At 55.5% G+C, this 22373-nt stretch overlaps 1 protein-coding gene across 1 annotated transcript in view; it reads left to right on the top strand.

Moving 5' to 3' along the window:
• Positions 1-2170: 2170 nt before the first annotated feature.
• STEAP3 (STEAP3 metalloreductase) overlaps positions 2171-22373 on the top strand; it is a 49250-nt gene continuing 29047 nt past the window's right edge. Inside the window, exon 1 of the mRNA XM_021695804.2 lies at positions 2171-2385. Within this exon, the coding sequence (XP_021551479.1) occupies positions 2292-2385 (94 nt within the window). The 5' untranslated portion in view covers positions 2171-2291. The remainder of the gene's footprint in view (positions 2386-22373) is intronic.

Genomic DNA, 22373 nt, shown 5'->3' with positions numbered 1-22373 from the left:
CTAACACAGGGATGGTCAACTTGATCCCACCTATAGATAGGTAAGAGGGACCCTGATCTAGATAAGGGATGGGACACATACCCACCCTTGATCTAGGCCCTCAGCCCGCAAAGGCATCTGCAGAGACCTCAGGCTCCTCAGAGCATTTGCAACCCACTGCATTTTACCTCTGGGGGAATGGAGGTCTGAGAAGGGGAAGGCTCTTGGCCAAGGTCATGGCAGATGCGGCAGAGCTGGAACCCCAGAACCCAGGGGAGCTGACCTCCTCATGCACCCAGCAAAAGTGGAGAGCATGCCCAGGAGACTGCAGGCCTCACAGGACAACTTCCAGAATCAAAGCAGCCAGATGGGCCTGGAGCGGAAGTAGGGAGACAGGGGTCCCATCCTCCCTTCCACCCTGGGGGAATGAGGGTTTCTGGAACTTCAGGAAAGACTGTGACCCTGAATAGGAGAGTGGAGGGGAGACAGGACCTTGCTGCCACCAAATCAGGCCCTCGAGCCCCGGCCAGCCTAAGGGACAGAGTGCACCCAGAGTCCTAAGACTCTCTTTTCACCCTGCCTTCCACCCTGCTTCTGGATAAGGGGTAGGTAGGGCCTGTAGTCTGCAATCTAACCCTTGGCCTAGGCCCAGGGGATTGATTGTGGCAGAGGACAAGAAGCCAAGGTTATCTAGGTGAGGGGAGGTAGGGACTTAACATGAGTACTATCTGTACTTAGCTTACTGCTCCCACTTCATCATCCCCATTTCACAGATGTGTTGAGCTGGCAGGAGTGGGAAGCCTAGGAAGGGGAGATTTGATGGTCAGCTCCAAGGTGGAGTATGGCCAAGTCTCCTGATTCCCAGACTAGGGTACCATGGCACCCGCTGACCTCTGGGACAGGGGACAGGGGAGGGGTGGTGAGCATTCATTGCCTACTGGTTCCTCACCATGGGGTCAGAGGAGAAAGAGTTCCCTGAGCACTTCTCAGAGGAGGAGAAGATCTAGATCAGGACACAGGACAAAGGAAAAAGACTTTTCCAAGGGGGAAGAAGGGGCCTGCCAGGAAGTATATTTCTTATGGATCAGGCTTTTTCAGTGGTCTGTCTTCCTCTCCCTGAACAAGCTTGCTTTTTCTCTCTGATTGGCTGGCAATGTTTTACTGAACACCTACGAAGAACCAGGCACTTTCCGGGCAATTTCTCACTTCATTCCCACACCAACTGAGGCGGTGTATTCTCTCAGATTACAGCTGAGGGGATCAAGGTTCTGTGGGGACACCACATTTGAATCCAGGTCAGCGTGTTTCTTTACCCTACAGACGCCTCCAGAGACCAAGCCCGGGCCCCTCCTCCTCCTAGGAGACCCCGTGCCCGGCTGACTGTGGTTCCTGGCCCTTGGCACAGATCACAGCTCTTGGACCATTATCCACCTGATCCTTTCCTGCCAGGGCCCAGCAAACATTTGAAGGTGGCTCTGAGGATGATGACACACTCAATGTGCACACCAGCAAAACCAGCATGACGCCAGAGAGACACGCGCAGGCTCTTGGCAGCCTACCTGGCACTCCACAGACCTGTTCCAGGCTGTGCAAATCTCAGGGGGACAGGGTCGTGGAGCTGCCGCCCCTGCGGAGGCTGGGCACAGCTGATGGAAACTCACCTAGGCACGGCAGGCACAGTGAGGAGTGCTGGGGACAGAACCCCGCTCCGTGGCTCATGTCCCCTCAGGTCGCACCACACGGACAGCCCCTGTTCCGCCCCCACACCACGCTGGCCCCAGGCCTGGGCACTAACGGGGGTCAACAAAGGTGTGCCGGCCACTGCCCACAGGAGCCTTCCACTTAGCGAGGCAAAGGTAGCAGAAAGATCCGGGAGTCAGGCCTCTGTCATTTCTTCAGTGTGGGAGGCCAAGCAGGTCACTTTCCCCATCTGCGGAAGGGAGCCAATCCCATTCACCTGGCAAGCCCATAAGTGAGGCTTGTGTGGGGTGATTTACACATGGCACAGTGCTGGCCTCCAGGGGGACTTCAACAAATGTCATTTGCCTTCCCTCACCTTTCCTGGAGAACCAAGACGCACAAAACAGAGGGAGCAGGTTGAAACACGGGGGCGGGGAGCGGGGGGAGGGCTTATCTCCCTTGCTGACCACAGTGTGTTTGTAGATGAGCCTGAGGTCAGTGACCCCACCTCTGCCCTGCACATCTGTGACTCTCTGAGTCCCAGTCCGGGAGCTGACTCTCTCCTCCGCCCACCCCCTGCACTCAGTGAGTCGAGCGCATACCACCCAGCGGAAGGAGCAGCACGCGCAGAGATGGCGGCCGAGGCCTCGGGTGAGCAGGATCCCTCCACCCCAGGCTGTGGGGAGTCCCCCGGCATGAAGGACAGTACCTTGCACCCCCCATCAGGTGAGACAGACGTGCGGAGGGACGGAGAGGAAGCAGGGAGGGGCATGGTGTGAGCACCTTTTCATGATCTCCCCCCACGTGACCCCAAGCCGGTGGGGTTTTCTTTCCTCAGTGATGCCTCGCTGCAGTGCAAGCGCACATCCTTCTCCCTAGCCCTCCATCCTCTTCTCAAAACTCCAGCGGAGGACGTGCCATGACCCTGCTCTTGCCATGAAAGGGTGATGGCCGCCGAGTGGGGAGAGAGGACTGGCCATGGCTGCACCCAGGAGTTTTCCTATTTAGTTTGCTTACACAACTGGCTTTTTCCAAAAGCAACTTAAAACGATAGCTTAGAGTGAAAAGTTTAACGCCAAGGCTTATTGTAAACTTGATACCAAAAGAATCATGGACTAGGGGAAAATAAGGTAGAACTTAAATATATTCAATAAGGATCATATAGTCAGGACTATGAGCCTGAGTATCCTAGTTACCATGGTAAAAAAAGAAATAAGATCAGTTACTGGAAGGGAGTAAGCGTACCAACCTTACATTTTTCTTCTTGGAGCTTTGTATAATGGGCATTGAGTGTTGTGAAGGACAGAGTCATTTAGTCCCTATTTATAAAAATTCAGAAGGAGATTAAGCAGGCCGTTTGGCTGGTAAGAACCTCTGAGAAAGCCAAGGGGACAGTATTAAAGTGCCAGCCGGTGAGGCTGGGTGTAGCCTGAGACAGGCTCCCAGTCATCAGCCGTGGCCCAGGTGCTCAAGGGGTTGCTGGTCTCATGTGTGCCATAGACCAGGGTTTCTCAAACTTGAACGTGCACATTATCTCTGGTGGATCTTGTTAAAATGTACTTCGGATTCAGGACATCTGGGGCGGGGCCAAGACTCTGTTAACTCTAAACCCTCCCTGAGGTCATCATGCGCACCAGCTTTGGAGCAAGGGACTAAAACCCAGACTTCTTTAGTTGTGTGCCTTTGCAAACTCCCCCAAGTTAAAGGCAAAGTAATGCTACCATAGACCGACAAGGAGGACCCACTTCTGGGCTCATTGAATGCTCCCTGGAGGTACTGGGCCAGCCTCCTACATTCTCACTGGCCACCAGTGGTCTAGTCACAAGCCAAGACACTTGACGATACACAGAGAGTTAAGTACCTACTATGTGCTAGTGAGCTCCCTTAGAGGAGTGGTTGCTCCTACCCACCCGATCCCCAGTCTATATCCACACTCCCCTTTTAGCACTTGCCTTTAGAACCTTCTCCACACTCTTGGGTTGGCCACAGTTAAATCTCCCGTGGATGCACAGTTCATTCCACTGAGCTCAGAGACATTTTCCTCTCGGGAGGGCTCATGTTTCAACAGAAGACTGGAAGAAGGGCAATCTTATGCCAGAGTACTAAGCTCCGGGGTACTGAGGTGGGGGTCCCAGTGCTCTGGAAGCCACCCTTATCATGCTATACAATACTGGTTCGAAATGAGGTGCCAAGTGGAGACAAGACTTTGTAAACTTCAGTCCCAGGCCCCAAGCACACTTTTGCCAGCTTGCTTCTGCATTAGGTGCCTCTTCCTCACAGACTATTCCTACCGTCGGCCGCTACCTCAGCTCTGGGTGGTTCCCACATGCTTTTACCCATTGGGTCACCTCAGTGGCTGAGAAATTCCTCCATCTGCCCAGATCACCGTCAGGTTCGCCCACCCGAATTGCAGCCTCCTTCCCTCCCTCCTGAGAGAGAGCATTTCCTTGCGCCCCGAGGCTTGAGCACCCTCTGTGGGGCTGATGCTCCAGCCCAAAAGCACTAGATCAGCAGTGGGGGGGGGGGGGGGGGGGTGGAGGGGCAGGCAGGCTGGCTCCCAACCATCAGAGTACGCTGGGCACATGGCTCCTTGTGGCCATCTCCTCACAGTCAATTAGGGTGTTTATTTTGTGAAATGGATGTGCTCTGTCCTAGCCTATAAATGCTCGATCAATCCAAGAAGCTGAGAGTGCACAACGTTCTTCTCCTCTCTGGCCCAAGAAGGAGGTGAACCTAGATTCTCTCCCTGGACACTCCTAGCCAAAGGGCTAGCCTTGTCTTCAGAGAAAAGGGCAATCTCAGGAGGCTGACACCAGGGGCTTCATAAAGAGAATATTCGGCAACTCTAGGCCCAGACATCCAGCAGTGCGTGTCCTGGGCACTTCTTCTGTCCCAGCACCAGGCTGGCTCTGGGGCAGGCAAGCGAGGACAGCGAGGGGCTCAAGAGCCAATGGGGGAAGCTTCCCAGAGATGCTGAAGGAGGTGAAGAAGGGTAAGTATGGGGGTACATTCACTCAACTATGTGCCAGGCACTGCGAATACGGAAGTGAATGAGGCAGAGCTAACTTCCTGCCCTGGGGGAGCTCACATTTCTGTGGGAGCAGACAGTTGATACACAACAAACGGGAGAAGTGTGTCTTATGGCATGTTAGGAGAGAAACGCTTTTAAAAAACAGAAAAGAAACAGGACATGGTACCTGGATGAGGGATGAGGGATGATGGGGTGGGTCTCACGGAGATGATGATATTTCAGCAAGGACCTGAAGAAGGGAGGGGGGGCACAGGGACGCCCAGGGGCCAGGCAGAGGGAACGACAAGGGCTGTGGCCTGTCTGGGGACCCTGCCTAATCTATCAGAGGGAAAGAGAGGAGGCCACCAGGGAAGGATGGGGCGGAGGGTGGAGCAGAGAAGTAACACGATCTACCAAACATCTCGAAAGGATGGTTCTGACTGCTCTGTCCTTGGCCTGATCAGACATGAGGCTGGCACAGAGGAGGTGCTCAGCCATTCAGCACACTGTCCTCCCCGCTAGATCAGGACAGAGCTCTTCCCAAAGTGGGGCCCTCCAAGGATTCAGGAAACATTTCCTGAACCCTCACCCACACCAGACCCCTTGCCAGTTAAGCTTCTCCCAATCCTGGGGGGAAACAGACCAGCAAAGCACCAAGGCCAACGGAGTAGGTGGTGCTCTGTCCACTTAAGTTCTTGGCCTTCAGCAGGGCATTCACCGACCTCCCCCCTCCCTGTCTCCTTCAGGCCCCTGGATGTTCTCTTGTAGAAGTTCATGCTCCCCTTAGGACATTCCTCCCTCTATAGTCCTCGGCCAGGCCAGACTTCATCTCTCTCCAACTCATGGGGAGCCCCACAAAGAGGCCCACCAGGTCTCTTTGGAAGGATGCTGGATGGGTCCAAGGGTCCTTCCAAGAAGGCTGGAAGAGCTCTGAGTGCCTCCATTTCCCAAGCTCAGTCTCCTTGTGCTGCTCGCTAGTATTGCAGGAAGGATGCTCAGAGATGGCCATCAGCCAGAGATATTTAAAGAGCACCCAGTGTGTGGGGGAGGAGGGGCACCAAAGGGGGCTAGGAACTGGTTCTTGTCTTCCTGAAGTTTACAACCCACTGCGGCAGCAACCCACCATCCAAGGGCAGGCACCAGGCGTTGCGCACCTGGGTCCCTGGCACACGGAAGAACGTTGTGTGGTACGGCAGGATTCCCTGAGCCGGGAGCTCAGAGAGGCTGTTGCCCTGGGGCAGCATGGAGCAAAAGGAGGCAGGAGAGGATCTGGGCCTTGGGGCCTGGCGGCAGAGAGCTGAGGACAGAGGGTGTTCTAGGCAGGAGGAAACCTGTGGAAGTGAGCAAGCGCAGGTGCTCAAGGGCAGATCTCAGGGTGGCGGGGGTGGGAGTGGGGAGAAGAGGCGCTTCACAGCAGCATTCCCACCACCATGGGGAAAGTCGGAACTCTGCCTCCTCACCCCCTACTGTGCTCTTTGGGGTCCATTTGTAGGGCCCAGTCCCCTGAGTCTGGCCTCAGGGCTCAGATAACCCTTCCCTAGGGCTTATCTCCCCTGCCCATTAGGGCTCCCTGGAATAATCTAAAGCTCCTCATCAGGGGCTGGTGGAATATGCCCCCCAGGCATTTCCTAGATGGAGTCCCAAGGGTCTACTCCAATCAGTCTCCCAGGAGATGAGGGACCTTAATGCCAAGGGTGGCCCACTTAACCAGAGCCCCCACCTCCTCACCTGTAAAGGGAGGGGAATAAGTCAGCAGCACCTGCTGTGAGGTTATAGGTGAGAAGGGGCTTCAGATGGGTGCACACACCTCTAGAAAGACACCCCCAGCATATTCTTACTTTAGAGCCTCCTCCCTGCTGTGCTGTGACCCCACCCACATGGGGCAAGGGAGGGCAGCAGGCAGTGTTGGGGGCCACCCTTCTCAGGGGCAGGGGAGTGTGGGGGGCCTCGGAAGTCTAGACAGGAAGGCAAATTGTCCCCAGCAGCTCCTCCCAAGCGCCCCCCACCAGCTCCCAGGCCTTGAAACCTGAGGATATGGGAAAGGATCAAAGGTCTACCCTATGCGTGGACAAGGGACAGAAAAGTACCAGGACCACAGTGCCTTGGAGGCTGCCTTGTTGAGAAGGGGCCTCAGTTGCCTGCTGCTTCAGCGGCAGGAAGGAAGGAATCAGAATCCAGTCGGACACCTCGGCCTCTTACCCTGTGTGCAAACCTGACCGACCGTCACCCTCGGTTACAAAATGGCAGTGGATCTGAGGCGTCCCTCTGATTAAGGAAGTCGCCCTGGCCTCCACGCCCTCACTGTCCTGGCTAAGTGGCGGCCCGGAGTTCTGCACACTTTAGCCCCGGCAGGGAGGAGGGGACGCAGATCAGGAAGTGGGCGGGCTGGCTCTGAACGTCGGGCCGGGGGCGGAGGGTCGGCGGTCGGCGGTCGCCGGGGCTGCAGGGCTAGGCGGGGATGGGCGACCCTGCAGCTCCCCGATTGTGGTCCCGGGGGAGGTGGCCGAGGCGGATAAGCAGCGGCGAGCTGGCGGGCGGCCACCTCCGCCTCAGGTCTGTCCCCGCGGGCGGGCGGGGCGCGGGGAGAGGAGGAGCCTCGGGGCCGGGCCACCGCCTCCAACGCGGACCTTCAGCCGCCGCCGCGGCTCCGAGCGGCGAGCCGGATTGGTGAGTGACCCCTCCGCCGCGTCGCCGCGGGGCTGTGGGCTGCGCCCCGCCCGGGACCCCCACCGGGACCCCCGGCGGCTACCCCGCTGCGCCCCGCGCCGCCGCCGATCTGAGGCCCGGCGCCGCCACGCGTCTGCAGGCGACCCGGGCCGCGGGGACCGAGCCACGTGCGCCCAGCGGCAGAGAACCCGGATCCCCGGTCCCCCACTCTGCGCGCCTGCCTTCCCCGGGGACGCCGGCCGCGTGCGCGGGGCGGGGAGGCAGGGCCGGGGGCGCCCCGCGCGGGGCGGGACTAGGGAGAGCGGGCGTCCCGACCCAGGCTGCAGGCTTGCGGAGCCGCCGAGGGCATGGGTCCCGGGTCCCCGAGGCTCCGGCCGGCCGGTCTCCGGGGAGGGCGGGACCTTACCGTCAGGCCTCTGAGCCGTTTCGCCGCCCCAGCAGAGCCGGCGACAAGGGCGGGGGCGCCCGACCTTGAACTGGAAGAGGCCAGGCTGACCATTGCCCGCCCCTGCCCGCCGAGCTCTGACCATTTCCCCGAAAACCCTCCTGACCATTTCCCCGAAAACCCTCCTGACCATTTCCCCGAAATCTGGGGGCAAGGTTGCCCACAGGGGTGTGGTTGGAACTTTGGGCACTCGGTAGATGAAGGGGAAGGTACTGAGCTAATGTCGTTTTGGGGGCCAAGAGGCCGAAACCAGGGAGAAAATGCGGGCAAGTCCTGCTGGAGCCCTGGCAGAGGGCACCGAAAGGCCTGTCAGGTGTCCAGGGCCACGTCTGAAACAGGCTCCAGAAGTGGGGTTCTGGAAATAGCCCCAGGGAAGTATTTCTGTCCATCGGAGTGCAGTGATGATATAACTAATAGCAGACATTTATTGTGCATTTATCTGTGCCAGGCAGCTTGCTTTGCACACACTGTCCCAGTTAATCCTCAGGGCAGGAAGGCACCCCTATCATCTCGTTACAGATGGGGAAACTGAGCCTCAGAAAGCATGGGTATTTGGCAAAGATACACAGGTAGCAAGTTGCCGAAAGAGGGATTTGTACCCAGATTTATCCGACTTGGCAGCCCAGGGGAGCCTGCTAGTGGGACAGACAGGGCATGTTCTCAGAAGTGGCAGCCCAGCAAAGGCAGTGCTGGGGTCCAGGATATCCACAAGACCAAAGGGTCTCACCTCGGTGTGTCCCTTCAGTCACCTGCACGGTTTGTTAAAAATACAGATGCCTAGGTCCTCCCCACGGCTGACTGAATCTGAGTCAGCATGAACCCCCCCTGCACCCAGCTGGGAGCACCTGGAGGACTGTCTTACTCATCTCTGTGCCTGTCGCTATCCCTCCTGGCCGTCGGGGATCGGGGGGAGGGGTGGTGGGAGGGCCGCTTGGAGCAGGTGCTTGATCATCGTCTGATGGATAAATGGCCTTAGTGGGGCAGGGGGCATCACTGGGGTACAAAGGTTCCCTGAAGGAGGCCTTGAATGATGGGCAGGTGGGCTCAGCCAGGCAACCTAGGAGTCGGCATGGGGTGACGCTGGCCTCAGAGCCGGCAGGGAGCTCAGCCCAGGCCACCCGTTCACTAGAGGGCGGGACAGCCAGTCCCAAGCCCGCTGACTTCCCCGGGACCTGTGGGCACTCTAGGACCACAGGTGTGCCCTCTCCAGCCTAGAGATGCCAAACAGGTAAATTGCTCTCCAGTTCATATTTCCTGTCCTTGCCTCGTGGCCCTTCCCTCCTTGCGCTTATCAGAGTATTGGGCAGGGCTCCAGGTAATTAAAAAGTGAAAGTTAATGACCATAGTGCAAAGCTGCGCCCCTGTGCAGTGGAGCTGCCTGACAGTAGGTGAGAGCCCCTGGCTTCACAGTCCCCTGGAACCGAGCTGGAAGCTCAGCTCTTTCCCATGTGACCTTGGCCAAGTCCTCAACTCTCTGCACTCGCTTCTTCATCTGTAAAACCTCGCTGAGGACGCTGCACCTGATATCTCTATGTAACAGTGACAGTAATACCTGCCTGGGGGATTAGTTGTGTGAAGTGCTGAGTTTTAGGAGTGCAATAAATTAAATCTCAGAGCCCTCCCACTTCCCCCCGGGATTTGAGCGTTAATCGGCTGGGGACCTTCGAGGCTCATTGCTCTTCTAGTCCAAGCCCCTCAGTTCCCTAGAGAAGGTGGCTAAGGCCCAGAGAGTGGCTTCTTCTCTGTTGCAGAGCTGGCCACGGGCCCAGGCCTCCAGGCTCCCAGCTTGTTGTCCTGGCCAGTGCCTTCCAGACTGGGAGAAAAGTCTGTGCTCCTGCTTCATTCCCTGGCCAGCCTGCAAAAGAACACCTCAGTGGCCGGGGTGATTTTCAGGCACGTTGGGAAGGGCCAGGGAAGCAGGCGATGCAGTGATGTGCGGGCTCCCTATGGCTGGATCTACCCCTTCCCGCCCACCCCCCCACCCCCCACCAGTATAGTGGCCATGACTTCCTTGGCGGGGCGGGCCAAGCTGCATCGATGAGCCTGCCATGAAATTGCTTTTTATTACCTGGACCGAGAATGGGCCTCTGGATTTAAAACAAGGAAGCTTGCCTTTTTAAGCAGTTATTAAGACCTAAGGTCAAGCTGGCTCTTTTCATCCCTCCTGGGGGCTGGAGGGGTGTGTGCCTCTTTTTTCCACTCATATTCTGTCCTTGCCAGCCCCGCCCCAATCCAGGAGGCTGTGGGGGTTACGGAACTTGGAGAGGGGAGGAAAGGAGGCGTGGGGATGGGCCACTCTAGGTGGTTTTCAAACATTCAACTACAGAATTCTCACCTCCTCCGGCTGCCCTCTGCAGTCGCCCAGCCTGCCCAGACCTCTGCACATCCGCCCTTCACATCCTTGGCATGCCATGGGCACCTCTTGGATCACACCTGAAATGACAGTCATCATCCCTGAACGTTCAGTTCCCCACATGCCAGGCCCCGGGCCGAGCGCGTTATATCTGTGCGCACATTTGAACCTTCAACTCTCTTAGGAGGTAGATAATATTGTACTCCCAACCGTATAACTTTCTCGAGGAAACACGAGGCTTCAATCCATTCATCCCATTGAGCTTGGGGCTCCTAACCACTAACTATACATGCTTGTCCAAATTCTGCCTCATTTATTCATTCAACAAGCATTTCCTGAGAACCAGCTGGGTGCCAGGCACTCAAGACGGAGTCCCGCTTCTGGTGGGATGAGTATCCATTGTCATTTTCAACCCTGCAAAACACCCGCAGCCTCCACTTATTTCTGCATAGAAGTGAGGGGATTCAGCAGCACTGAGGCCCAGGCCCCACGGCTAATGGGATTCAGAGCCGGCTCAGGCTGAGCGGGCTGTCGGGGCGGGATCGGGGACTGCTCATCACTTCATCCCAGGGCAGAAGGTTTCCCTCCCCCTCAGATGCGGAACGAGGTCCCTGGAGAGTTACTTACACAGCTCTTCACAATCAGCACCTGGCAGAACGTGCAACAGGTGGATGCTAACCGTCCTGCGATCAGGCAGTAACTTCTTCCTACCTCTCTCTCTCCCGCATCTTGGGAGCTAGGTGGGATGTAAGCCAACACATTCTTAAACCTTCCAGAGCTATCGGATTAGGAGATTAAACTGTAAAAGATACAGCCCCAAGATGATAAACTCAATCCCAGGGAAATGTAAAGGCATTTGGGGACTGGTGAATGGGGCGGTCTCCGTTCCCTGGGGGGACAGTAGGTCTCCCAAAGCCGGGGTGCGGGGTTCTGTGCTGGATGACCCTTGACTGTAATGTGTGTTTGTGGTACGGCCGTCAGGCTGTGGGGAGGGTGGGCTCGGGAGGTGCCAGCATGCCCAGCAGTTGGGGTGAGGGTCTCTCTGAAGGTGAATCATTCAGGGCACACAGCGGGAGGGTGTTGGCTGTGACATGGGTCCTATGGGTGCAGTCTGCGCCAAGATAGGGTGACCTGCCGCATCGCTAGGGTGGCCTTTGCGAGGGGCCTTTGCTGGGGATGCGTGACCAGCCAGGCCTGTACATGGACCACGGTGGGGCAGGGTGGGGGAGCCAGTCCCCACTGTCCAGTGAATCAGCCCCGACGAGAGGTGGGGCAAGGCCCCCTGTGGTTGGTCCGCGCAGATGGCTTCAGGCTGGCCAGAAAGAAGGTGGTGCCCGGAACTGGAAGGGAAGGAAGCAAGCCTGTGCTGGGCAGGGCAGCCAAGGATTGTGTTGGGGGTTGGGGACTTCTATCCAGGAAAGCCCTGCCCTCCAGGTGTTCCTGGCTTGGAGGGCTGACAATGATCTGTAGTGTGTTGCCTGTTGGGCCTGTCTGTCCTCCTGTAACCTTTGCTACAGTTCTTCTGGAATGTTCTGGTCTAGCATGGCTGTGTCCGACGAAGGGAGAGGGGGAGCTCAGGGCACAGCTGAGGGCTCGCCGAAAACCCCAGGACATGGGGGATCACAGCCGACCTGGACATGGGCGTGCCCCCGTCCACTCACACCTGGAGGGATCACTTTGATAAGAAAGGGTGAGGTCCTGGGACGCCTGGGTGGCTCAGTCGGTTGAGCGTCTGCCTTCGGCTCAGGTCGTGATCCCAGGGTCCTGGGATGGAGCCCCGCGTCGGGCCCCCTCCTCGGCGGGGAGCCTGCTTCTCCCTCTCCCTCTGTCTGCCACTCCCCCTGCTTGTGCGCTCTCTCTCTGACAAATGAATAAATAAAATCTTTAAAAAAGAAAGAAAGAGTGAAGTCCTGACAGTACAGCTTCTCCAAGGGCATGGGAGACCCCCCAGAAGCCATGATGAGGACAGAGAATGCCGAGCCTGTCCCAGTTACTGAATCAGGGGCGCTGGGGCTCCCTGAAACCTGCAGCCTAAGCTCGCCCGGGATCCTGTGTTCGCTACTGTTTGAGAGCACTACCTGAGCCCTCATGGGCCCCACAGGCACCTACGGGCCTCCCAGTGAGCAGCATACCATGAGCCGGGCTCTGAGGATGCATAGGGCTACAGGGCACCAGGTCCCTGCCCTTGGGGAGCCTACAGTCTCATCGGGAAGCTGAGTGACCGTACAAAGTACCAGCAGGCAGCAGAGGAAGAAGATTCCAGGAGAGCAGTGGTCCAGTGAGTGGTCCACAGCAAAGCACAGGCAACGTGTGAACCCAAGCCGTCCGAAGATGTGGTTCGGGGGGCTTTCACGTTCACTGTTTAACTGGATCATCAGAGCAGAGAAGGAAAGGCATCTGAGCAAGGTCACACCCGGCTGTGCACACTCGGGGGATTCAAGACTACCCCTGCCCGCAGGAGGTCTCTTTCTGGCCCAAGAGGCAGGACATGGACGGGCTCAGCGGTCAGACGACCGTGCACGCCCTGTTCTGCTGCTTGTAATAACAGGGTGAACCCGCCCAGAGCCCGGTGGTGTGTATTCTGGTTCTCAAAATGAACAGGTTACTCAAAACTACCATTTTCCAAGATCACCAGTTTTCAAACAAGTTGAAAGCAGTTGAATATACTTATCCTAAGACTGGACATGGTATAATTAACTCCGATGATAAAAAAAGCCTCCAAACCTCTGGGCTCCCTTTGGGCTGCCAGGGTGGCCTCCAGGGTCCCTAGAAAAAGTGTCGGCAGCAGGCAGGCACACGCCCATCCAGGCTTCGCCCTTGTGACAGCGCTGTCTTCTGTCTGCGGGTCCTTCTGTCTGTCCTTCTCCCCACTGTGGGCACCGACCAGCAAATACAGACGACCATGGAGCCTTTGTTGGCACAGAAACGCTGAGAAAATGATCACGAGGCCGATGACAGCCACGGCAATTGCAATAAATCACCCCCACAGCGATTGATAAATTGCCACTTTCTGCAGCCATTATGTTTGGCTTTGTAACCCGAAGAGTAAACGCACCTCCCTCTCTCTCTCTCTCTCTCTCACACACACACACAAACACACACGTGGGCAGGCAGCCTCCACCCCGCCCTGGATGACATTTATTCGCTTTATGCATCCTGGGTTTTGCTGTTCCTGAGGCAGGACACTTGAGTCGGAGCCACCCATTATCACTGGTGAGGTTTCCTCCCCGAACAGGAAGTACCAGCCGGCGCAGCTCTCTCGTAGTGCACTCCGTAACCGAGCCTCAGTCACCACTCCTGGTCCAGGAGCCCGTACCTGTGGCCGGGTGCTGGAGTGTAGGCTGCGCGGGCAGTAGCCTGGCGGGTCCCTCCCCTCGGAGGGGCAGCCTGAGCCCCGACTTCAAAGACAAAGTCGGGGTGCCCATTCATCAGAGGGAGACCTGAGCAAGAAGTGGTGGCCAGGATCACGGTGGGCTTGTCAAGGGACTCAGGCTTCAAACGCTGGCGTGGGCCAGATGTCACAGCAGCCTGCCGTCGGTAAGTCTGGGGAGGGCACAGATCCACGGCGGCACGGGTGGCACGTGTGCCTCTCCCACCAGCGCTGCCAACCCCTGGCCGGCTTCCGTGTGCCCCAGCATCTCGGGGAGTCCGAAGTATTAGAGCTTCGCGGCCTCCGTGCAGGCGCCCCTAATTTGTAACTGGCCACAAAGAGTGCAGTGAAATGGAGTTCTTGCCAAAGTAAAGTGGGAAATATGATCATCTGTACATTATGTCGGGAACCTTTTGCAAAGTAAAGCGTTCAAGGATTTATCGCACATGGGGCCTTTGGTTAGTGGGAGCAATGGCTTTGTGGGTTCTGGTGTATTAAAAAAAAAGATGTTAATGTTTACAATGCAGGCCTGTGGAAGGCTGGCCCATTGGGAATTGTAAATTTTACTTATTGGGAACCATTTCTGGGTTGGTTTAGCACAGACCTGCTGCTGTAAGTAATTGAACCGGATTTTTCTAGAATGATTAAGAAATCTAGATGTTTGTAAAGAGCCCTATAAATTATTCATTCACTTCTATTTTGCAAAGCGGTGTAGTGACAGACCTCCCTCTTCTGTCACGCTAAACTTGCACGTATGTGTACTTGCGTGTGGATCGGCTTGTGTGTGTGTGTTTGTGTGTGTGTGCCCGAGCTTTGCATGCTCTCTCGCAAAGGAATTCTCAGCCTTTCTTTTAAAAATATAATGATTTTTTTATGATGTCTAAATAACGATTCCAGGCAGTATTACAAGAAATATAACAGTAAAATGTTTGTAAGAGTCCATCAGAAAGGAAAAATGCCCACAGAGAAAATAGAAATATACCAATTAAGATGTGTGTGGCTGTAAACCAGCTTTTAAACCCTGATTTGAGACTGGCATCCTCTGTCCTGTCCCTCCTCAGGTCAGCCGTGAGGGATCGGAGGGCCGGGTGCGCAGACTCAGGTGGAGCCTTCCTCTGCCCCCTAGACCCTCAGCCAGAGAGAGAGGGCAGCCCTGGATTTGCAGAAATAGCTGAGAATAAGAGGCTGGAAAGTCTGAGTCTGGGCGGCTCAGCAGGGCAGAGGGAAAGCTGGGCAGAAGAGAGCAGACCACCCCAGAGCCGCATGTGACCAGGTGACCAGCTATTACTCATTCCCACAGCAACGAGCTGCCCGCCCTCACCACCCTGGAGGCAGCTGGAATGCTGGAACCGGATGGGACTAGGGCCAGAGCCAACCTTGGGACCTTATGGAAGTCCTAACTGGACCTCAGTTTTCTCATCTGTAAAATGGAAAGAACAATAGCCTTCCACAGGCCACACCCCGAGTGTGCAAGTCCAAGGTCAGGATCTCCATAGTGTGAGTCTGGCCACGCCTCCCCGTGACTGCTTTTCCATGATTGCGGATGTGCCACCTGTCAGGCCCTGGCTAGGTGCTGGCATGTGACTGCCCAGCTGCCCCTGTAGGAGGGCAGACCTCACAGCCCCGGGGAGGCCCGGAATTTCTACATGATGGGGCTTTCGGGGCAGTCATGTGGAGAGAAGGGGGAACTAGGGGAGTTCTCTTAAGCTGCTTCTCTTTGCATAGCAAGTAGCCTGCTTTTTACTTGGATTGTTTCTTTCAGATTCACACAAAGGGAAAGGTTTTACAGAAGCTGTTATTCCTTTGACCTGCCTAGGAAATGTAAATTATTTATATCAAAGGGTATTAGTTTTAATGTCAACATTAGCACCTGGGGTGGAGTGATGGAGACTAGGGGGGGTCAGGGACCTCACCACCATCCACCCCTTGGACCTCTAAGGGAAAGTACGCACCATCATATGCTAGTCCCATCCTGGTACCTGTGCCGCGGAATCAAGAGGACCAGAGAGGGGGTGTTAATTCTGTCTCGAAGAGAAGGTAATGTGAGGGCTTCACAGAAAATCCAGCCTTTCTGCTGGACCTTGAATTTTGTCATTTGGAGGGAAGGGGGCTTTCCAGGCAAAAAGATTACATCTGTATCCGGAGCAGAAAAAAAGCATGCGGTCTGAGTGGGGAGACCACAACAGGGCCTCGCTTGCCCCTGGACACCCCTGCCTCATGGAGACTGGGCAGACCATTTTGAATGGTTCTTCCCCGCAAACCCCAGCCGCGCCCCGCCCCCCCCTCAGGCTCAGAAGCCCACAGGCCCTGGAGCCATTGACCCAGCATTCCTGAAGCCCTCTTCCTTGGGTACTCACATACCAGGCTGTACCTTGATAGGCCTCACAGCTGGTGTTTGATTTTCCACTTTGGCCAGAGCTGCACGAGTCTCTGTGTTTTTCTGTTTATTTTCAGTGTTTAAATTCATCTGTGCATAAGTCTTCTGTGTGATTAAATGTATCAAATAGTGAAATGCCTGGCCAGGTCTAACAACATGATCGGGTCGTGGTAGGGATTAGAAAGTCCTGGTAGTATTTAATCACCACTGACTGTAAGAGGGCCCATTGGGTTCCGAGGAGAACAGCCAGGAGTCCTAAGTACGCTCTGCCCTTAGGCACAGAAACTAGCGGTTAGGTTAAGTCGTTCAAGCCACAAACTAATTGAGAACCTAGTCGGTGCCAGGCCCCAGGATAGGTGCTAGAGACACAAAAATGAGTACGAAGTGGACCGTATAGATGGAAAAGCAAACCAGCCTGTGCAGTCAATGGTCACATGTCAAATGCAAAGTGAGGCCCGGCGTGTGAGATCCTCTCTGTTTTAAGGATCCTGGAGGAAATCAGGTCTCCCAGGGCTGCCTGGACCAGCCTTTTGAGCTCTCAGGGATTCTTGTAAAAGTCAGAGGTCTGCATGGAGCCAGCCTATGGTGGGTGGGTGGGAAGTCAGTGCAGGACCCTACCCACACAGAGCATTTGGAGAGTGGAGGCTGACTTCCAGTGTCCCTCGGAGCCCAGGGGAAGATGCTGCACAGGGCCTGGGAGGGCCTCTCAGAGGCTTCTTTGAAAAAGCGGCCCAACGGCTGGGCAAAGCAGGGGAAGCATGCATCCCCAACCAGGCCCAGGAACCAGGCCAGTGAGGCAGGCTGAGTTCCTTGGCAAAAGACCCTGGGGCTGCCCTGGTTTGTCTTGGCTGCTTCTGCCCCTTTCCCTGCCTCCACACCTCCTTCTGCCCAGGAATAGGGGGCTCTGATCCCTGATTCTGCAAACCTACACCATGGCAAGGGGAGGGGGTTCAGGGGCCGCCACAGCCCACAAGACCCACCTGGCCCCAGGCTTTGCAGCTCCAGGTGTCCCTGGAAAGCAAGAAGGCACCCAAGCCCAGACGCTGAGACTGCAGATTCAGCTGCCGCTGCCTGATAGCCTCCAGCCTGGCTGGATTAACCAGCCCATAGGGAGCTGGCTGCCCCCACACGCCAGCACCCTGACCTCACTGGGCAGAGATAAGCCACTCCCTGGCTCCCACAGCGCCTGGGCATGCCCTCGTGCAAGCGCTCTTCTCCTCACCGCAGGCTGTAGCTGGCCTTTCCCCAAAGAGCCCCGAGAGGATAGACCATCTTCTGGCTACCTGCCAGAATACCCACTGGGTACATAGTAGGTATTCAGGGAATATCAAATGAGGAAATTTCCAGGATTGGTAGGACCAGCTATTGCATAACACTGCACAGGGTGTGCACTGCACAACTCCAGAGGTTACTATTCACGTGGATTACAATGTGGATGGTGCCCCCTGGGGTTATGCAGCATGAGGACCCTAAGGGCTTGAGCATCTTCCCAGCTTCAAGCCGCTGGCCTTGGTGCTGACCATGGGGACTTCACCCTTCCCGCTCCTAACCAGCACTGACCATCCTGCCTCCGTGCTGGCGGTGGGTGGTAATGAACTGGTCCAGTGAACACTTCTTCCTGGCCTCGCTGTCAACTTGTGGTAGTGGAAGAGCCCCGGATGCCGAGTCAGGCTATCTGAATTCTTGGCCATCCAGGAAACTCAGTCCTCCTGGAAGATGTCCCCAGTCAGGGTGTTGGGGACTCCCAGGCCCCCAGAATCTGTGTGGGGACAGCCCAGTGCAGTGGACCTGGTGACCCACATGTGGGAGGGGAGGGGCCATGGGAGCACCTCATGGAGAGTTTGCCTCACTGGCTCAGGGAGCAATGTTGCCATGGCCCTGACCCCCTTCTCCCCGGAAGGACCCAGCTCTGGGCAGCCAAGGGGTATGCAGGGATGGGGCACGTGCACCTGACCCCAGGGCTGAGAGGAGCATGGGGAGAGAGCACTGATACTAGGGGTCCCAGAGGGCAGGGAGGACTTACAGAGCAGGCAGGCAGAGAGCTGGGTCTGACTGTAAAAACCCAGGAAAGAAGTCGAATCTGGAGTGGTTCACCCCTCACACAGCACCTTTTGCGAGCATCTCTTGTGGTGGTTTTCAAAGTGTGGTCCAGGGAGCAGCAACAGCAGAAATTGTGGGGAGGGAGCCCAACAATATGTTTTAACAAGCCCTCCAGATGACCCCGGTGAGACTCAGGTTTGACCAGATACGTGTCTGGCGCTGGGCTAAGTGCCGGCTAACAGAAGTGAGTTTGACTCAGTTCCCATGCCTCAGGAGCTTAGAGTCCAGGGAGAAGACAGACGGGACAGACAGCAATGCTGCCAGTGGGGAAGGGGCTGCTCCCGGGGCTGTGGAGGCAGATCGGCAGCTGGTGCGGGTTTGATCCAGGAGCTGGGGGTCCTGTTGAGGAAGGGTGGCCTGGGGACACCCGTGGCATGAGGACCGTCCCTTGTAGGGAGCTGGATGTTGGGACTAGCAGTCCTCAGAGAGCTCAGGGGGCCCACTGCCCAGTCCCAGACCACCCTGGTGCCCCACTCCTGACCAGCAGCCTCTCCCTGTTCTGCCGCCCCCTCTTCTTTCCACTCCCCGAACCCCAAAGAGCCGCAGGTCCCTCCCTGCAACTGCCTTGGTGGGAAATGTGTGCATACCTCCAGGCCATTATCTCCGAGCACATTTTTAAGAATATTTCAGAGTAAATTTTTCCATTCAGCAGAGAACGCCATGTATTGATTTAGGTGCATCTATTTCTCCTTTACACAGACAAAAGGTCTTTAAAAATCCTAGACAGAGAGGAACAAAATGAAAAGGGAGTGAATTTAACAGGCACAGATCGTGGCACTTTGCTGATCCCGTACAATCCTTACTATGTCTCCTTTAAGTAGGTAACGTTACTCTGTAGTACAGAGAAGGAAACCGAGGCTCAGAGAGGTAAAGTGACTTGCCGAGGCCACCCCGCTAATAAGTGGTAGGGCTGAAATCGAACCCCAGCTGCCTCCAAGCCTGTGTTCTCGCTGGCCTGCCTTGCAGTTTACCACGGCGATTGAACCTGAGTAAGTCTGGAATATCCAGATGTTTCCTGAGCCCACGTTCTGATGGCTGCACTCAGAGGAGCTAGGCTAGCCTAGCCGGACAAGCTCCCAGTGACCATGATGGCTCCCTGGGGCTGATCCTCTGCCTCATTAAGGAGGGGATGCGTTTGGTGGGGAACGGGGAACGAATCCGACCTAATGCTAGCAGATTGGCGGCTATGTGCTAGTTTCCAGCTGCGTGTCCTGATATAAACCCTCTGCCATTTGCCAGAGTAGCAGATGATGCTTCCTTACCCCCTCTCATTGGAACGCATCTGCCTTGTTCATTGACCCATCCCGGGAGCTGGATGGGTGGGCCTCAGACCTCAGCAACCTTCCTTGCGTGCCATGCACTGTGGTCCTCAGTGGCTGTCTGCTTGCATGGGATGGAGCACAGGGCAGGAGCTTCGTGAGCAAAAGCTGCAGGTCCACTCAGAAACCAGAAGACCAGCCCATGGTACCATCTCCCCTACAACAGTTATTAATAGTGTTGACTACACAACTCACTTTTCTAGAGGTCGTGGGGCTTAGAAACTCAGATATATGGGAAACAACCAGGGAATAAATTAGAGCCGCCAGCACTGATGTCACGGAATCCATGCTCTAAGGTCATGAGGAGGCCTTGGACTCTCACCCAGAGCAAGTTTTCTCTCGTTCACACACATCAGTAACACACATCAGGCTGTGCTATCTCAATTTCCTTTTTTTTTTTTTTTAAGATTTTATTTATTTGTTTGTCAGAGAGAGATACAGCGAGAGAGGGAACACAAGCAGGGGGGAGTGGGAGAGGGAGAAGCAGGCTTCCTGCCGAGCGGGGAGCCCGACGTGGGGCTCGATCCCAGGACCCTGGGATCATGACCTGAGCTGAAGGCAGACGCTTAACCGACTGAGCCACCCAGACGCCCAGCCACAGTCCATTTTAGAATCGTGCCATCACCTCCGAAAAGAAACCCTGTGCCAATGAACTCTTTCCACTCCCCCCACCCCAGCCCCCTTCAGGGCAATCGCTAATCTACTTTCTATCTCTGTAGACTTGCCTCTTGTAGGCATTTCATATAAATGGAGTCATACAGCATGTGGCCTTTTGTGACTGGCTTCCTTCATTTAGCATAGTGGTTCCAAGACTCAGGGTGTTGTGGCCCCGTAGCCGTGCTTCCTTGCTCTTTGTTGCTGAATGATGCTCTGTTGTGTGGCTAGAGTACGTTTGGTTTCTCCGTTCTCCAGCCGGTGGACATTGGGTTGTCTATACATTTGGTGTGTTACGAATAATGCTACCAGGAATGTTGGTGTACACATTTTTGTGTGGACAGTGTGCTTTCAGTTCTCCTGGGTGTTTAACTAGGAGTGGAATCACTGTGTCATATAGCAACTCTCTGTCCCACCTTGTGAGGAACTTCCAGACTCTTCCACAGTGGGTACACATTTTATTTTGTTGTTATGCCAACACTGGATGTGGGTTCCAATGTGTCTACATCCTCAACAACACTTACTATGTCTGCCTTTGTTGATTAAGCCGTCCAAGTGAGTGTGAAGTGGCATGTCATGGTTTTAATTTGTGTTTCCCTGGGGACTCATGACGTTGAGCATCTTTGTGTGTTCTTCGTGACGATTTGTGTATCTTCTTGGGAAAACTTCGATTCAAATCCTTTGCCCATGTTTATATAAGTTATATGTCTTTTTAGTACTGAGTTGTAAGAGTTCTTCATATATTTGAGAGCAAGCCCCTTATTAGATAAATGATTTGCAAAATTCTTCTCCCACTCTGTGGGCTGTCTTTGTGCTTTCTCAGTGGTGTGTGGCCTGTATTTCTTGTCCACAGCAGGACCTGGGAAGGCTTTAAGAGGCAAGCAGGCAGAGAGAGAGCTGTGATCAATGTCCTGACAATGAGGGAGGATTTAAACCTGTAAACTTATAAAACGGTTTTATAAAAACAAGGACAAGACCCAAGGACATCCCCTCTTGCAGTTCAGGGTGATGCCAGGGTTCTCATTGAGGATCTGACTGCTTCTCTTGAAATATGCACTACATTTTGGAAGGATTTTTGGTCCCCAAGGATAAGCAGAGTAAGTTTTGAAGCTGTGAGATCCAGGATGTTTGCCTTCATTCAGAAATATGCATGAAACTTCTCTGATGTGCCCAGCACAGGGCTGGATTGCAGAGTTAACAACCATGCAACCGATCATGGCAGTCTCTGCCTTGCCAAGGTTGACAGGAGGGTAAAGCAGCTCAGTGAGCACAGGAGCCACCAGGCGAGGACTCTCAGAGAAGTCCCCAGCCATCGAGCAATGCCCCGGGTGCGTGTGGCTCCCAACTGCCCCAGGAGGGAAGCTGGGCAGATATTGGTCCCTTTGGGCTCAAGTCTCCAGGATGGGTATGGACCTCCCAAGGATTGTAAAGGATCATTCCCTGGGGCCAAGAAGAACACTTAGAGCTTCTATAAAGCTTAGCCTTATCCTTTTACATTTATCTACATTGACATTTACGTTAACATAATGGTTTATCCTGTGTATAATATTATACACCACAAATTAGGACATTTTAAATATATTTAACTTATAAGTAAAAATAGCGGTAATAGGAATGTGTCTCCCCCCTCCCCAATTTAATTTTACTGACTAGATAAAACCTAAACAAAGTTACCTCTTGAGGATAAGAGCTGTGCCATAGTCCTCTCTCAGTCCCTGGGGCCAGCTGGGGCCAGAAATGTTAGCGCAAGTCAACCTCTGCGTGGGAGGGGTGGAAGGCACCCCAGCTGACCCACAAGCCACCCCTCCTCCATCCAGCCGCAAGGTGCCACAGCCAGCCACCCCACCCCCGCCACCACATGTGACCCACCCTGACCCCTCCATGGACGGGGACTGCCCTGGCCACGTGAGTCTGAAAGGTTGTCACTGCCCTCGCAGAAGAAGCTGTCAGGCTGTCCGTGGCGTGACTGGCCACCATTAGTGGCTGCCTGAGAGCAGGCGGGAGCGCCGCGGGAGCGGGCAGGCCGGCCACTGGGCCCCACATGGCTCCCAGCCACAAACACAGCCCATGTCATGACCTTGCCGGGAAGTGGGAGGGACCAGGCAAGCCTGGGCAAACACCCAGAGAGGACTGGGGCCTGTGGTGTGTGCCAGTTCCTGCTCAACGGAGCCTCAAAGCCGTTTTGTCCTCCGCTTGGGGGGGGGGGGGCAGGTGGGCAGGTCGCAGCGGGCAAGCCCCAGCCTGCCACCCCCCCACTCCGGCTGTAATTTGATCCCCTCCCTCCTCCTTCCTCCAGCTCTGTAAATAGAACCACCAGGGAGCCAGGGCCCAGCCAGGATCAGTCACTCTCTAATCTTAGGGCCACGTGGACAGGCGACAGGCGCTCCTCTGCCCATCCCCCCCAACCCCCCCCCCCCCC

This window comes from Neomonachus schauinslandi, chromosome 3 (assembly GCF_002201575.2).
Source record: "Neomonachus schauinslandi chromosome 3, ASM220157v2, whole genome shotgun sequence".
NCBI classification, from domain to species: Eukaryota; Metazoa; Chordata; class Mammalia; order Carnivora; family Phocidae; genus Neomonachus; species Neomonachus schauinslandi.
This window is presented reverse-complemented; position numbering and strand designations above follow the sequence as displayed.